General features: G+C 55.0%; 1 protein-coding gene across 36 annotated transcripts in view; it reads right to left on the bottom strand.

Annotated features, from left to right (window-relative positions):
* Positions 1 to 14,909, bottom strand: part of PCBP3 (poly(rC) binding protein 3) — a 54,977-nt gene that overhangs the window by 33,942 nt on the left and 6,126 nt on the right. For 28 of the 36 annotated variants that reach the window (XM_042035289.1, XM_042035285.1, XM_042035283.1 and 25 more), the window contains exons 3-4: positions 10,929 to 11,003; positions 9,670 to 9,775 (exon numbers count right to left, since the gene is read on the bottom strand). In XM_042035289.1, coding sequence (XP_041891223.1) covers positions 9,670 to 9,775; positions 10,929 to 11,003 — 181 coding nt within the window. Of the gene's footprint in view, positions 1 to 5,268; positions 5,360 to 7,843; positions 7,949 to 9,664; positions 9,776 to 10,928; positions 11,004 to 14,909 lie in introns of those variants that run through there. The other 8 variants (XM_042035300.1, XM_042035295.1, XM_042035296.1 and 5 more) reach the window with 7 other exon arrangements.

A 14,909-nucleotide genomic window follows, 5' to 3' on the forward strand; every position in this document is an offset into this window, starting at 1 on the left:
GGGGCTGAGGGAGGCAGAGCCAGCAGCACAGCATCGCCCCCCCAGCCCGGACCCGCCGCGGGGCTCGGCACTGCAGAGCGGGGCGGGCTCTGCTGCAGCAGCTGAGCCAGGGGAAAGAATCCCAAACCTCAAACGTCATCGCCTGGCACTGCAGAGAGCAGGAGAGCGAGTGCTTCAGTGCCACACTCCGTGTCCACATCCCTGAACGCGCCGCTGGGACTCGGGAAGCACCATAAGCAGTGCTGCAGAGGGCGGCCGGACCGAGCCCGCCGGAGAGGGGAGTCACTGTGGGGTGTGAAGGGAGCTGGGGTGGGTGAAACCACTGGAAAATGGCTGGGAAATGCTCTAAAACCCCCCAAAACATTGATCAGGGACATTCCTGTTAAAATGCCAGGTGACAACCCACGTGGGAGAAGCTCTTGGAGAGCAGAGCAAGAAGCCAAAATGAGCTTGGCAATGTGACAAAAATAAGATGGAATTCTGCAAGGCAAAGTACTGAACTTAACTGTGTGCAATTAAGTGCACAGGAACAGAGGAAATGCTCCCCATCCACCTCGAAGTGGCTGGGAGTGACAAGCTGAGCTGCAGGATCAGCAGAAGGAAACCAGGAATGGTGAAGTGGCTCTTCACAGGAGATCCAGCCAGCAGAGAGCAACCCCAGACCCCCGGGGCCAGCAAACATGGCCCCATGGGGAAGGGCTGGAGGAACCAGGGCTCTGCAGCACAGGGGGCAGAGGGACACAGGCTCTGGAGTGAGGGGCTTAAGCTGCACTGAAGAAGATCCAGGAAAAGAGCTTCTCCAGAGCCATGCCATGCTGCCAGTTATCCTTGTTCAAATCTTCCAAACATTCACGTACTGGCAAATAAAGCTCATCTCCGTTCGACAGCCACACTTACAGCCTTGACGCTGAGCCCAATGCCCCCAGTTCAGGCATTTTCCCCCCAGCCAAAGGCCAAGGAATGGAAGCCAGGAGGTGCCACCTCACAGCAGGAGATGCCTCCACAGATGCCACAGGGATGCTTTGCCCGGGTCCTGCATTAGCCCCAAAGGATCCATATCCTGCCCCAAAGGAGCCAGCACAGTTGGAAACACAACCCAAGGCATGAGACAGTCAAATATCAGCCCCCTAAGTGCCAGATTTTAGATGCCATTTCTCAGGGGAAGCCAAAGGGCTCCCCAAAAAGATGCTCATGGCCACAGACCCATGCTGGATGCTCACAGAGAAGGAGAGACCACAGGGAGGTGTGTGGGCCTCCAGGGACAAGCAGCCTGTCCTCCAGCATTCTGGAAATGAGAGGCACAGCACTGAAAAGAGCTCCAGGCACATTCCCAACATCCTTGGCAGCTGGGGGGACAGCTGAGAGGAGAACCCCTCCAGGGACTTGAGAAAGCAGAAAGCGCCCACCTTCCAGTGCACCCTCCGAAACAGATGAGATGCAACCAGGAGCATCTCTCCACAGTGCCCAGCAGCAGTCATCCCACGCCCCTCCTCGTTCCCCTCCTCCTCCAGAGCCTGCTGGCTGCCCTGGCTTTAATCCCACAAGCAGCATCATCCCAATAATTTCCCTCCATTTTCAATCTACTTCCCTCCATTTTCAATCCACTGATCTGGGGGCAGTCCACAAATCCCTTCATCCTGAGAACGAAGCAATCTACTGCTTCATCTCATCCCCATCTCCATTTCTCTAATCCCTGGAAACAGGGACGAGGTTTGGAGCACATGGGCTGCCCTGGAGGGGTCTGTCCAGGCGCTGCTGGACAGAAGGATGGGGGGCTGGGGCTGCTCTCGTGAATGCCACCCAACTTCTCAAAGCACCTGGGGCAGGTCCTAGCCCCTCCTGATCCAGGGATGAAGGAACAGGTCTTCCCACTTCCCCACAGCTGCCATGCTGGGGACGGAAGGGACAGATTAGGTACAGCACAGAAAACACGTGGGGACCAAGCAAGGGTGACTGGGGGAGTCACAACAACCCTGGTCCCATCAATCCCAGTCGGATCCAGCGCTCTTTGTCCACAAGCCCAAACCCATGGCTTTCACCCTGGCCATAGATGCTCTTTGATGATCAGAGGCATGGGAAGGGAGACTCTAGTCTCTGCCTGCCCTGGAGAAGCATCCTGGCACCCCAAGGGGATCGGTGGGGATGCAGACTGACCCATCCCTCCCTTGCCAAGCACCCCCTGGTGCGGGGCCGGAGGAGGCGGGGGGGATCCCCTGCCGATAGCCACCACGGGGCCGTGTCCCGCCTGGCACCGTCCCCAGCCCAGGAGGATGCCGGGGGTGTGTGGCAGGGCTGTGTGGTGGCCGTGCCGGGCTGCACTGTCCCCATCCCGCGCGGTGCTGGCTCTCCCGGCTCCGGTGGCGAGGAGCAGGACGGGGGCCCTGGGCAGCCGGGGGTGGATCGCCGGCGCGCTGCGCTCAGACCCTGACAGCAGGCTCCAAAACTGTCACTCCCGATCTGTTTTCACTTCAGCTAAACCTCAGCCCCGATTAGAATCAAGGAGAGCCGCCTCTCCTCTCCCCTTCTCCCCGTGGTAGGTCCTCTGTAACCTCGGGTCTCAACGCTGCGCCAAACCCCAGCCCGGGAATGGGTGAACTGGCTCCCCTGGGAACTGGGGCTGCCGGAGACGGGGTCACAGCTGCCCCTGTCCCCGAACCTGGCCCTGGCAGCGAGGGCACAGCCACCACACTGGTTGCATCCCTGCGGGGCTGTGGGTCTCTGTCAAAATCCGTGGGGGATGCGCCACCGATATCACAACCTGCCTCTGCCATGGGTGGTATCCAGCTCCAAAGCTGCATCCACGGAGTGGAGGGGGTTTGGTGGCACCCACTGCCCGCTGCCAGCTCACTTAGCAAACCCAAATTAAATGTATAAATTAAACCAGATCCGTGGGGGTGTGTGCGTGCGATCACAGCACCGGGATGGATGTGTTCAGCGGGAAGCTGGGAAAAAGCTCAGTGGATGGAGCCAGCCCTCACCGACTGGGGAAGCCTTCAAATTCCCTTCCCAACTCAGCTGGCCAAAAAGCAGCCGCAGAGAACCGGCAGACTCCCGTCATGGGGGCTGTTACCCATCCTCACGCTGCAGGGCTGGAGGGCAGAGGTGTCACCCTGCGGGTTTGGGGACCATTCCCTGCTCTCCAAAGGCACACACAGGCTGGAGCCGGGGCTCCCAGTGCTCCGCCACCACTGGGATCGAGCTCATCCCAGTGTGCCAGGCGTGTGCCCCCCCGGCACGGGCAGCCACGCCGCCGGCAAGGTGCCCCCTCCGCCTGCTCCACAGCAAACACCCATTTTCCGAGAGGGTGCCTGGAAAAAACAATTGATCCCCTGAGAAAAGCAATCCTGGGACCACCAAAGCAGCATCGCTGGCTGGTACCCAGGGGAGCGTCCCTCGAGGTGGGGGGTGAGCAGCTCCCTGTGCCCCCTGGCCCACCCCAAAAGGGAGATGGCCACCACCGAGGGGGTTTGGTCCATCCACACCGATCCTGACAGCATTCCTCTTCTCTACTGCCATTTTGAAGGCATTAAAATAATGTTGGAAGCACTTATAAAGAGATTTTTCCCTCCGCCTTGAGCAGCAGCCTTTTGTCCCCACCTCAAAATGACCATTTTTCTTTGGAGGAATAAGTGTCCTCTTAATTCAGCAAGATTAAAAGAACATTTCCTACAGTTATTTCCCAAGAAGAAAAATTTGCTTTTGTGTCTGAGAATGCTGAAAATATTTATATATAAATGAATCCCTAAAAGAAAGGGGGAAGTCTGAGATTAAGAGCTTTGCAAATATTACTGAGTTATCCTGGAATTCTGTATTAAGAGCAAAACCCCAGCTATTAGGAAAGAATGCCGGGGTTTTTTCTTTAATTCAGGGTTGGGTTTCTGTATCAAAATGCAGCCCAGCATCTGTCCTTGCAGCTGTCAAAACAAAGGTCAATCATTTTACAGAACCTTAAACACAACGTCCTTGAGCCACTGTTTCTGGTTTATTTTTAAGTCGGACATGACTTCCAATTAATAAAATCAGACTAAGATGGTTCACATTCAAATTACATTATCCCAGAAAACTCAGATTTCGAGAAAAACATATCCAAGAATATTTTCCCTTTATAGGACGGAGATGATATTTTGAGATTCGTTTCAACAGCTTTTAGGTCCTCTACAACCTTGGCCACTAATATTTCACTTTTCTACTTATAAAGTGATGATGAAACCAAGAAAAATGCAACAGAAACATGATGGCATCAGGAAGAATTTCGACACTCTGAGGAAAACGGGTATCTGAGGGCAAGCAGAAAACAAAGCGAGCATCATAATAGAAGGGATTCCTCTCTCCAAATCAAATTTCCCCGGCAAAAGGAAAAAAAATGAAGGCAAATAGGATGGAATTAAATAATAAAAATATTTACAACATTAAAAATTAATGGATGTGGAATGGAATTAGAAATATTTTTTTTAAGCTACTGGAAATAGAATGGAATTTGAAATAAAAATATTAAAAATCCGGAAATACAGTGGAACTAAAAAATACTTAAAAAAACCCAAAACAAAATAACAGAAGGTAAAAATCAGATGAATCAGGGCTGGGGGCTTTATTATGCTGCCACACTAAGACATGACTAACATCCCCGTTATTTTAGTATCCGTTTCTTGAAGGCAATTCCATGTGTGCCATTCCCACCCAAGCGCACACGCAGCTGACACTGTCCAAAGCCTGAGCTGTGAATCACGGAATTTAGGAATAGCTGCATATTCTGGTTAAGGAGGAGATGGACGCTTCCCTACCTAGGGAGACAATCTTTGGCACTGGCTGGCGGCCAGGGGTAAAATGGAATTTAACTGAAACAAAGCACGCGCTTCGAGAACGCCGATTTTGCAGAACGAATTCGCAGCAAGATTTGTCAAATTTTAACTTGCAAAAAAAAATTTTTTTTTTTTGCAAAAACGAACAAACAAAAATTCGGCAAAATAACTTGCCAACAATATTTTGGAAATATCTCCCAGCAGGTACTCGGGGAGCAGCCGCTAACTTAAGGGAATCCCGTTGCTCACGCGCCGATGTCTCCCATAATCCCGCCTCACGCTGCCACAGACTTAAATTTCCTCCACAAGAGATTCCTTTAAAACTGCTCCTAAACATTCAAAGCTCCTCCAACCCACACCGGAGCCCGGGACCTGGCTCATTCCAGGACTCTTCCCTGACTTACACTGGTGGGAAAAGTTGCGCGCGGCGGGTGGTCTTCCACCAAGACAATCTTTTAAATCTCCTTACCTTTCCCAAAGAGCCGCTTTCGTGCCGCTTTGGCGGGAGGGGGATCCAGACAGATGGCCAGTCTTTTCACGTTTGGAAAGGATGAAAAATGCTACAGGAGGGGAAAAAAAATCCCAGTGATTTTTTTTTTTCTTATTCCGCCGTTCGGCACAGAAGGGCTCCCAACCTCATTGGCCCTGGGAGATCCACCACGTGGCATGGGATGAAGGGCACGTGACCTATTTCCTCCCAAATCCCTGGGTTTGCTGGAAAGGGGGATGCACCCACTGCTGATGTTCTTGTCATTTCATGGGCTTTGATTTATTTATTTATTTTTATTATTTCTTTTTAAAGGCCACTGAGCAAATCTGGATGCCTCGAGGCGATGAGGGCGAACCAGCCAACGCTTCCAACATGAAGGAGAAAGGATCTCTGCACGAGATGAGCTCCGGTGCGCTGCCCGCATGCAGGGGGAAATTTGGGCCCGTTTTATAGGGTGCCTGCCCACCCAGTGCAGGGCCAGAGCCTCCAGGAGGGACAGGAGGGCTGTGCTAAACCCTCCATCTCAGAGGCAGCACACGGTGGGAAGGACTAGGCTGAAGCCCTGCCTGCACGTCCCAGAGCTCAGCTGGCTCCCTGGGGAAAGGGGATGTGTTACAAGTGCTCCATCACCCAAACCAGATGATCTTGTGCCCCCATGTTGCTCCTGCCCCCTCCTCAGCTGTTTCCATCCTCTGCTGCCCTCCTGGCTGACACACCAAACAACTGCTCCAAGAGATGATGAGTCTCCTCCTTTGGAGGATGCTGCAACAGCTTTCTGGGAAGCTGCACCAAGGGCAGTGCAGGGAGCGTGGCACACTCCGGGTGGGCACCACCTGCTCCCACCAGCCCGTGGCCATGCCAGGTGTGGCCCAAAGGGTGTTTCAGTGTCCCCCCGCAGACATTCACCCAGCCCAAAATGCAGCACAATTCTGGGGATCCCAAAATGGTCCCCAAGGCCCTGTGGAGCAAGGAAAGCCAAGCCACTGCTCCCAGTATCTGATTTTGACAAGGGGTGTTCCCTTGTCCCAGCTCTGAGCCACCACATCCCAGCTGGCCATGGTCCACAGGACAAGCATCTCCTGTCCTTCCCTCAGCCAGGGCAGGTACCAGCCCATTGGTGTCCAGACATTCAGTTTGGGGAAGGGAAAAGGAATTTTTGGAGCCCCAGACATCCTCACATTTTGTCCATCAAAGTTCAAGCCCAACGGTTGTGCCAGTCGGAAGCTGCATTTTTCTGGCAACCCAAGTCTCCACCTGGCTGTGCCAACCCTTGGCTGTGCCATCTTTCCATGCTGGGGATACACCTGTTCACCTGAAAGCTCCAGCCAAATCTGTCTCAGGCATCTGCCCCTGGATGTCACTTCTGCAGAGCAGCTGTCCCCAGCCACCCCATCGCCCAAGGGCTCGAGCCCTTCTTATCCAGGGGTGGCACCTAAGGCTCCTTGGAGAACCAGCTGAGCTTGATGAAACAGCTGTGGCCACCTCCAGCCCTTCCTGGCATCACCACCATGTCCCAACTGCTGGTTCTTCCCCCTCCACGGCTCTGCATAGGGACTGGAAGCATCAGGAGCACAGCCCCTAATTCCAGGTTCTTCCCGAGGCTGGACTGTCTCACCACACTGTTCCCAAAACCACAAGTAAAGCCATAAAAGGCCCCAAACAGCGTAGAAAAGTGCAGGGCTTCACCCAAATCCTCTCCGGATCAGAGGGTCGTGCTCCTCCAGCTACCAGCCAGACCAGGGGTCACTCAATTCCAACAAATTCACATTGAGGGAGAAACCTTCCACACTCCAATGCAAACTACGGACACAGCCCAAAGCACCCAGCTCGCCGCTTCCCCCTCCCACGTCTTCTGATGGCCACAAGAGAAGAAACCTGAGCACACTGGGATAGTGGAAGTGGGTTGGGACGAGATGATCTTTAAGGTCCTTTCCAACCCAGGGCATTCCATGATTCTGTGGTTCCACGAACCCCCGCCCCACGTTCCAGCCCCCTCCTCCTTCCCCAGCGAGGCTAAAGCTGGCTCCCCAGTAATCTTCCCAATAATTATATAATAGAGAGGCAGGCGGATAAATCATTTCAGGCTGCTGTGCCAATAGAAAGCAAGCTGGATTAAAAGATCAGAACAAGCAATACTTAGATTAAAATGGTTTGTTATTTTCAGCTGCAGGGAAAAATCTCTGGCTAAAGCATGGAAGACGCAAAGCGAAGGCGCATCATCTTCTTTCACTCCAAACCCCGACCTTTTTACTTATTAGCCAAGACAAGTTCTAAGTTTCCAACCTCAGACCAGGTTTTGCTTCCCAACACGTAAAAAAATGCACTTTGCCAGGTCATATGACATTTTAGCTAAAGATTAAGAGATGCTTCAAGTTGTATTTTGCCCATGTGAAGACAGCAGAACCCTTAAACCAGGAAAACCAGCGCATGGCTCAGCAGATAACGTCACTGCCTGTGACAAATGTGGCTCCTGGCACGATGGGCACCAACCCCTTTGCCTTGTCCCGTGCCTCCCCGCACCCCCAAGCCGCTGGCAGGCGGATGCCAGGCTTACCGGCAGCACAGAGGTGGCAGTGGCAGCTGGGAGAAGCCCATCAGACAGCGGGACAGCTCTCTGCAGGGACCTATATGTTGTCCCCCTGGCCCCCAGCAAGGTCGGCGGCCCCGGGTGCTACGCTCTGACTGATGGCTTTGGAAGGGCGTGAAGGGGAGGCAGGAAAAAAAGGGGGAGAGAGGGAGCTGGCACTGGGGGCCGAGCTCTCCGCAGGGCATGGCACTCATCAGCCCAGCCCGGATCGATGGGCGAACTCTGCTCGTTCACCTTCAAGTTCAGATTGAGCAGAAGGGTCAAACTGGGAAATGGTTTGGCACTGGCGGGCGCGTCCCCATCCCCACCCTGCAGCCTCATGTCACAGCTGTTTCCCTTGCTGGAATGGAAAATCCCCACCCCACAGCATCTCCAGAACCAGCATTCCCACCTGAGCACATTGCTAACCCTGTAGAATCTCCATCCATCTTCCAGCATCAGCAGTGACCACTCATCCCATCACCTGGACGGGAGATGGAGCAGCAGCAGTTTTTCCAGTGTAAAGCCCCTCAGAACATCCTGAGTTGGAAGGGATCCACCAGGATCATCGAGTCCAACTCCTGGCCCTACCACCAGCATCCCACCTTGTGTTCTTCCAGGTATCTCGCAGTTTTTCTATTAAAAAGTCACAGTGCCACACAACTGGGATCAGCCTTGAGGTCCGAGGGTGGAATCCCACAGGGCAAGAGCTCCAAGACACAGCCTTGAGGAGGGCTTGGACAGAGACAGGCACCAGGCTCCTCTCCCTCCTGTGGATGTGGGAGAGGGGCTGGGACACACAGCTGGGAGAAGGGATGGGGTGATGGACAGGGAGCATGAGAAGGCAGAAAAATTATGTCAGAGACCTTCCTGAAGGGAGGAAGGTGGGACCTGTGGGATGTCATGATGTTCACCCAAATGATGCCTTAACAACCCATTATTGCAGAAAAGCGTCTTCACTAAAGCCAGAGAATAAAACGCCCTCGCTGGACAGGTGATGGCAGAAACCTCGGACCAGACACAACCAGGACCCACCACATCACCAGAGGCCATGGATAAACCTCCTCACAGGTTTTTTTTGCAAGTTCTCCCCTCGCTGCACCTGACTGGGTCACATGCAGCTCCCCTGGGAAACCTCCATCCCCCTATCCAAAGCACACCCTCATGTCGCAGGCGCAGGCTGTCTGCTCTGGCCGGTATCTCCCAGCATTTTCCGTGCAGAAAACGGGGATAAGTGACACTTCTAAAAGGAATGGGAGAAAAGAGAAATGGGTTTGTCTGTCGCTACAACATTTCTGCTTTATGGAGCTGTCTTCTCCCTCGGAGACACGTGTCCTCCTCTCCACTAATGGAAAACGTTGCCCCGCCATCCATTCGTGCCAGTCAATGCCTGGGACAACACGATGGCCTGGGGCCACTGTGGATCTATTTTAGTCACAAAAGCAGAGTGGCTGATGAAAATCACCCCGTCTCTGCACTTCCCAGCTCAGCTCTTCCACTGGTTTTAATGGAATGGCCAGCGTGGCAGAAAGCAGGCGGCGAGGGCAGAGACGGCGGAATGCGGGACATGCACGGATGCAGGAGAGAGGCCCCAGCACCCTCCCTGCAGGTGTTTTACAGCCTAAGGCACCTGCAAAGACTCCCCCTCCCAGGATTTGCCCAGAGGAGCTCTGGCTGCCCCACCCCTGGAAGTGTTCGAGGCCAGGTTGGATAGGGCCTGTGGAAGGTGTGCCTGTGGAACAAGGTGAGCTTTAAGGTCCCTTCCAATGTGAACCATTCTGGGATTGTATGACCTGGAAAGGACCTTACCTTACCCTGCAGGATGGCCTCGAGCTCCAGAGTGATTCCTGGGAGGGTCTGGCTGGACCAGAAAAGGGCATGCTGAGCATGGGGGGGAACCCAGCAGTCCACGGCACGAGCCTGCAGAGCAGGACATGGCAGAGGTTAAGGCAAGGCACAGAGGAAAGACCAAAGCTGCTGCTTAATGTGAAGCTCAGAGAGAAATAAAACACAGACTGAGGTGGGGGTCAGGGGAAAATGATCAGGAGCATCACCTCCAGGTTGTGTTTGGGGTAGGCAAGCATTACTTACATTTTTTCTCTACATTGCAAACAGGTTTGGGCAGATCCTCAGCATCCACCGACCACAGGAAATCACCCTGTGGGGAGGGGATCCCTGGGATGGCAGAGAGACCCCCCCAGGTGACCACGGCCCAGCAGCCCTCCTCTGTGGTCACCTGCCTGTGGTCCTGCCCAGCTGTGGAGCCAGGGGTCTGCTTCCTGCAGAAATCCAAGGGTGATGGAAAGCACCCAGCACGTTTCAGCGCCGTGGGTGCCGGCTGCACTTCTGCTGCTGCTCCCAATCAGTTAACTGGGGCATGCACTACCCGTCAATACAATCAATGGAGCAGCCTCAGCTGCTAATAAACCAAGTGCCAGGGGGCAGGAGAGCCTCTCCACCGCCCAAAACGTTCCCTGGGCAGCAGGGGGGATGAGTTGCAGACCCCTTGCTTGGAGCTGGTGCTGCTCTTCATGTGCTGGGGCACCTTGTGTGTTAACAGGGAAAACCTTCCTCTTCCCAGTGACTCAGCAGCCTCCGTGCTCATCCCCAGTGACCTGGGCACTTCCCTGCTGTGGGAAGGAGCCTGTCAGTGGGAGGGGAGCCCGTGGGACCTCCTGAGGTCAGTCTTCAGTCCTGCTGATGCTCACAGCAGCGTCAGCACTAAGATCAGAGGGGGCTGCCCAGGGCTTTATCCCTTTGGAGGTTGAAAACCTTCAAGGATGGAGCATACACAGCCTCTCTCAGCAGCCAGCTGTCCTCAGAATTCAGGTTTCTTCCCTCAATAGGTCTCTCCATGTCCGCCAAGGTAGCGGCTGCAGCCCCAGCTGCTGTCACCTGCAAGTAGCACAGGTCCCAGGATGGACCCTGAGGGACTTCCCTCCTCTCCACTGAGCCTACACAAGCCAGATGAATTTTAGATCCCAGCAACTGCTGCAATGGTGACATCCTGTCCCGTGGGCACTGGCCAAAACTAAAAAGTTGGAAAGGATGGAAGCCCCAAACTGTGACTCACCGTTGGAGGTCCCGCAGGGACAGGTCGGGGACCCTGTGGAGCTGGGGGTCAGCAGTGCAGGAGGCAGGGAAGGATCTGGAATACAGCACATCTCAGCGCCCTGAGGAGCCCAGGCAGCCCCCCCACCCAGAACCCACAAGAGCATCCTCCCAGCACTGCTGCCATGGTCAAGGGCAGCACAGGGAACAGGGAAGTACAGGGGCAAATTGGAGGAGTCCTGGGTAATTGCTTTGTTCCAATCAGTACAAACTGCTGGTCACTGATGCCAGGACTGATAAAAAGAAGGGAAAATCCTCATCATGGCACCAGTTTCATCAACATACCCATGAAAAGGGAGCTCAGGCAAGGATTTAGGAAACTGGAAGGACAAGGGGTTGCAAAGAAACCCCAATCCTTCTTCCCAGAGCCAGTGTGGGCACAAATCAACAACCCACACCCCACAAATTCAAGGGGGAAGAGATTTGTACTCGTCTTCCAGGTCCTAGGTTTCAGTTTATCCCAAGGCAAGGCTTAGCATCCAGGGAACGCAGCATTAAGGAATTTGTTAGCAGTTTTCTTAATCAAAAATGGGTCCATCTCTCAGCAGCTCTGCTCCCTGTTGTGTCCCACCCTTTCCCCCACCAAGCTGCAGGTGAGGTCCCAGCCCTGACCCCTGTAGCAGGCACCGGTGCACACCCACGAGGTGCTCTCTGCCATCAGGTCACCTCCAGTGAAGTGTCTTAAAGGCATCATGAGATGCACAAGCAACATTTGGGCTGCAGGGGGACTATCACCCTTGCCATCATCTCCCAAATCCTCTCTCCAGCACAGCCAAAGCCCCTGCACCTCGTGGCTGCCCTGACAGTACAAGCAAAGGAGTCAATTACACTTTTTTCCTGCTTGTTCTCTCCAGTGAAGCATGCACTGGTGCCAGGAGAGGCACCAGTAAGCTTCTCCCACCAAAAGCTTTCCACCTCCTGATCCATGGCAGGGGAGAGCACGGCTCCATCCCTGCGTGGCCAGCTCGCCTGCCAGCTCTCACGGACTACGTCCCATCTGGAAATTTGGTCAGGAATGCTCACAAGGATCGGGATGCTGAAGGAGTCATTTCTGAACAGCAGAGTACCCAGATCCCAGCAAAATCCCACCTACTGCTCCCACATAAAAGCACCTGAGGATGCAAGGAATTCCAACGCAGCGATGTGGCCAATCCCAAAAATCAGCCTCTGGAGACTATGGCACTTCACTGCCCTTAACTCATCCCAGTGAGGCCACAGGGATCCAGGGGCTCAGCAGCACCCGCAGCTCGATGGCCCCACCGCGCTGGAGCCCTCGGCCACCTCGTTCCAGGGACTCAGAATTTAGTCTGGGATGGGAATGGAGGAAACACAAAGATATGGACAAAGCTGGTCCAAAGAGGGGCCATCAGCAGGATGCCAAGGGGAAGGAGCTGAGCGTGGCTCCAAGGGGAGCTGACGGTACTTCCATGTGGGAGCAGGTCCCGTGCCTGGTCCCACAGGGCTGTGAAAACTCCCTGCTTTTGCTCAGGCAGTGTAGGATGCCCTATCCTACCATCCCAAATACCATATCCCCCACTCCATACCACTCCCCTTTCCTGAAAAAACCAAAGCCTGCTCCAACACCCATCCTGCCTCTCCTGCAAACTCAGGACTTCAGCTTCCCCTCACTGGAGAGTCCTTGGCTGTTTGCACCCATCAGGAACTTTCCTTGGGATGTTTGGGACCGTGGGGAACCTGTGTGAGGTCCAAGCTCTGCAGAGAGCATGGAGAGCTTGGAGAGGTCCTCTGGCTTTGCTGTGACCCTCCAGGGAAAATTCAAGGTCTTTTGGAAGACAGGCTGTGCAGTGGTGAGGAATGGATGGGATGGGAAGGGCTGGGATGAGATGGGATGGAATGAGGTGAGGTGAGATGGGAATGGGGTGGGATGGGAATGGCTGGGATGGGATGAGACAGGATATGATAGGATGGGGCAGGATAGGATGGGATGGAACGAGATGAGGTGGGGATGGGATGGGGATGTTCTCCCACCACACCACCAACCCCTGATCCGCAGTACACCCCACAGACGGGAGTATCAGTGACATGGCTCCATCTTCATTGTCCCCCCAGGCTGCCAGCCCCCTCTGTGTGGGAGGGAACTCCCCTTCCCTCCAGTGGGGATGCAGCAGCCCCTCCATCTCCATGTTCCAGGGATGTCGGTGCTGCCGCTCCCCGTGCAGGGAGAGAGGGATCCTCCCCTGACCTGTGTTCCCATCATCCGCCTGCCCGGGTGTTCTCTGCAGACAAGGCAACGATTTTAATGTCCCAGTGAACAAGCTGTCGGGATGCATCAGCCTCAAAGGGCAGCCTTCAGAGCTGCCTTCTCCTCCCGGGCGCTGCCTGGGCAAGGAAAACCAATTCCAGCTCTGCGCGCACACGCGCGCCTCACCGGTGCCTGTGATTTTCCAGCCTTTTCACGAAAAATCCTCGCAAACCCCGCTGGTGAGGAGGGGGAGGCAGCGGGCCCGGGCCGGGGGTCGCAGGGGAGGCGCCGTGGGCCGGCAGAGGGGCAGCCCCGCGGGCAGAGCCCGGTGATGTGATGGGACCTGAGCGCTTCGGAGCCCGTCAGGAGCCCGGGCAGAGATGAGCTGAGAAAAGCTGTGAGCAGAGCTGACATCTGCCCCCTGGGCGGGTACCTAATGAGCGGAGACATTGTCCATTTGCGGAGACGAGGGAAAGTTAAAAGATTTCCGAGCTGACACCTGGCAACCTCCACCGGCGTTCCCGGGCAAACAGCAAGGGAAGGAGAACGGGAATGGGGGACTGGAACCGGTCGCCCCCGGGCTCCGCAGGGGTGGGTGAGCTGGAGGGTCGCGGCGTTGGCATCTCAGCAGCTCATCCACGCTGCCCAAATCCCCCCTGCTTGTGATTTCCTGCCACGTTAGAAGAGAAGCTGGTGCTTTCTGGGAGCTGGGGGGGCCTGGCAGGGTCCCATGCGGCCCCATATCCTACGAGAAGGCAGCGGCATGGCGAGGAGCACATCCCCAGCTCCAGCAGCACACCAGAGCTGCCCTGGGCTGGGATCTGGGCATGGGTAAAGGCTCCTGTGCCCCGTGGCCTCCACATCCCAGGAGCATCCCAGGATGGCACTCAGCCCCCAGCACCACCCAGCAGGCCCCCCCACGCTTCCACAAACCTAGTTCAGTCAGTCCCTATAAATCCAGCCTCCCTAAGCCCACTTGTCACAAGCTCTTCCCCAGCTCACCTCCAGCCTCCTCGCTACCCACCACCTTCCACTGGTGACAAGACAGGAGCGATGGAGCGGCAGAAGGGAGAGCCCTGTGTCACCCCTATCTATCGCCTCCCCGTTTTCCCCTCGGGAAAACCTGGCTCTAAAAGTACCTGTGAGCCAGCAAACACCCCCACTGCCCCCCCCAAATCCCTGGCAGTGTGATGCTCTTCTCCCCACCTGCCTGCCTGCTTTCCCAAAGGCTGAGTGGATTTATGGGGAAATCATCTCCCTGCAACTATCCTGGCTGAAAGGGGAGATCCTGGAGCATCCTCCAGGCTTTCCACCAGCATAAAAAGCAGCTTAAAAGCACTGACGTTACTCCACACGGTTTTCACCAGCTCCACCAACAAACAATCTTGGGTCTAAACCCCATTACAAGCACGACTTTCACCTGCCTAGCTCCAGGGATTTTTGCTCCTTTCCAACAGATATAGCCAGAAACGCCCAAAAGAAAGGTGCAAGCCCTTTCCTGGGATGCCTGGGAGTGCAAACAGCAGCTGGGCTCAGGCTGCTCCTCCCTGGCACCCGCTGACCTGCTGGGCTCGAGCAGATGGAGCAGCCACAAATCCCCCCGTAAGCCAGGGAAGGGACTAATCTCCTAGAGGACAAATCGGTTGGCGAGGGGGGGAAGCTCAACATTCCACCTTTTCCTCCCTCCTCCGACAAACCCAGCAGCATCCAGCATACCCAGAGGGATCCCAGCATCCCTGA

The sequence above is a fragment of the Corvus kubaryi genome, unplaced genomic scaffold (genome assembly GCF_017639235.1).
Source record: "Corvus kubaryi isolate FWS band 111438036 unplaced genomic scaffold, C.kubaryi_AGA036_p1.0 37383, whole genome shotgun sequence".
NCBI classification, from domain to species: Eukaryota; Metazoa; Chordata; class Aves; order Passeriformes; family Corvidae; genus Corvus; species Corvus kubaryi.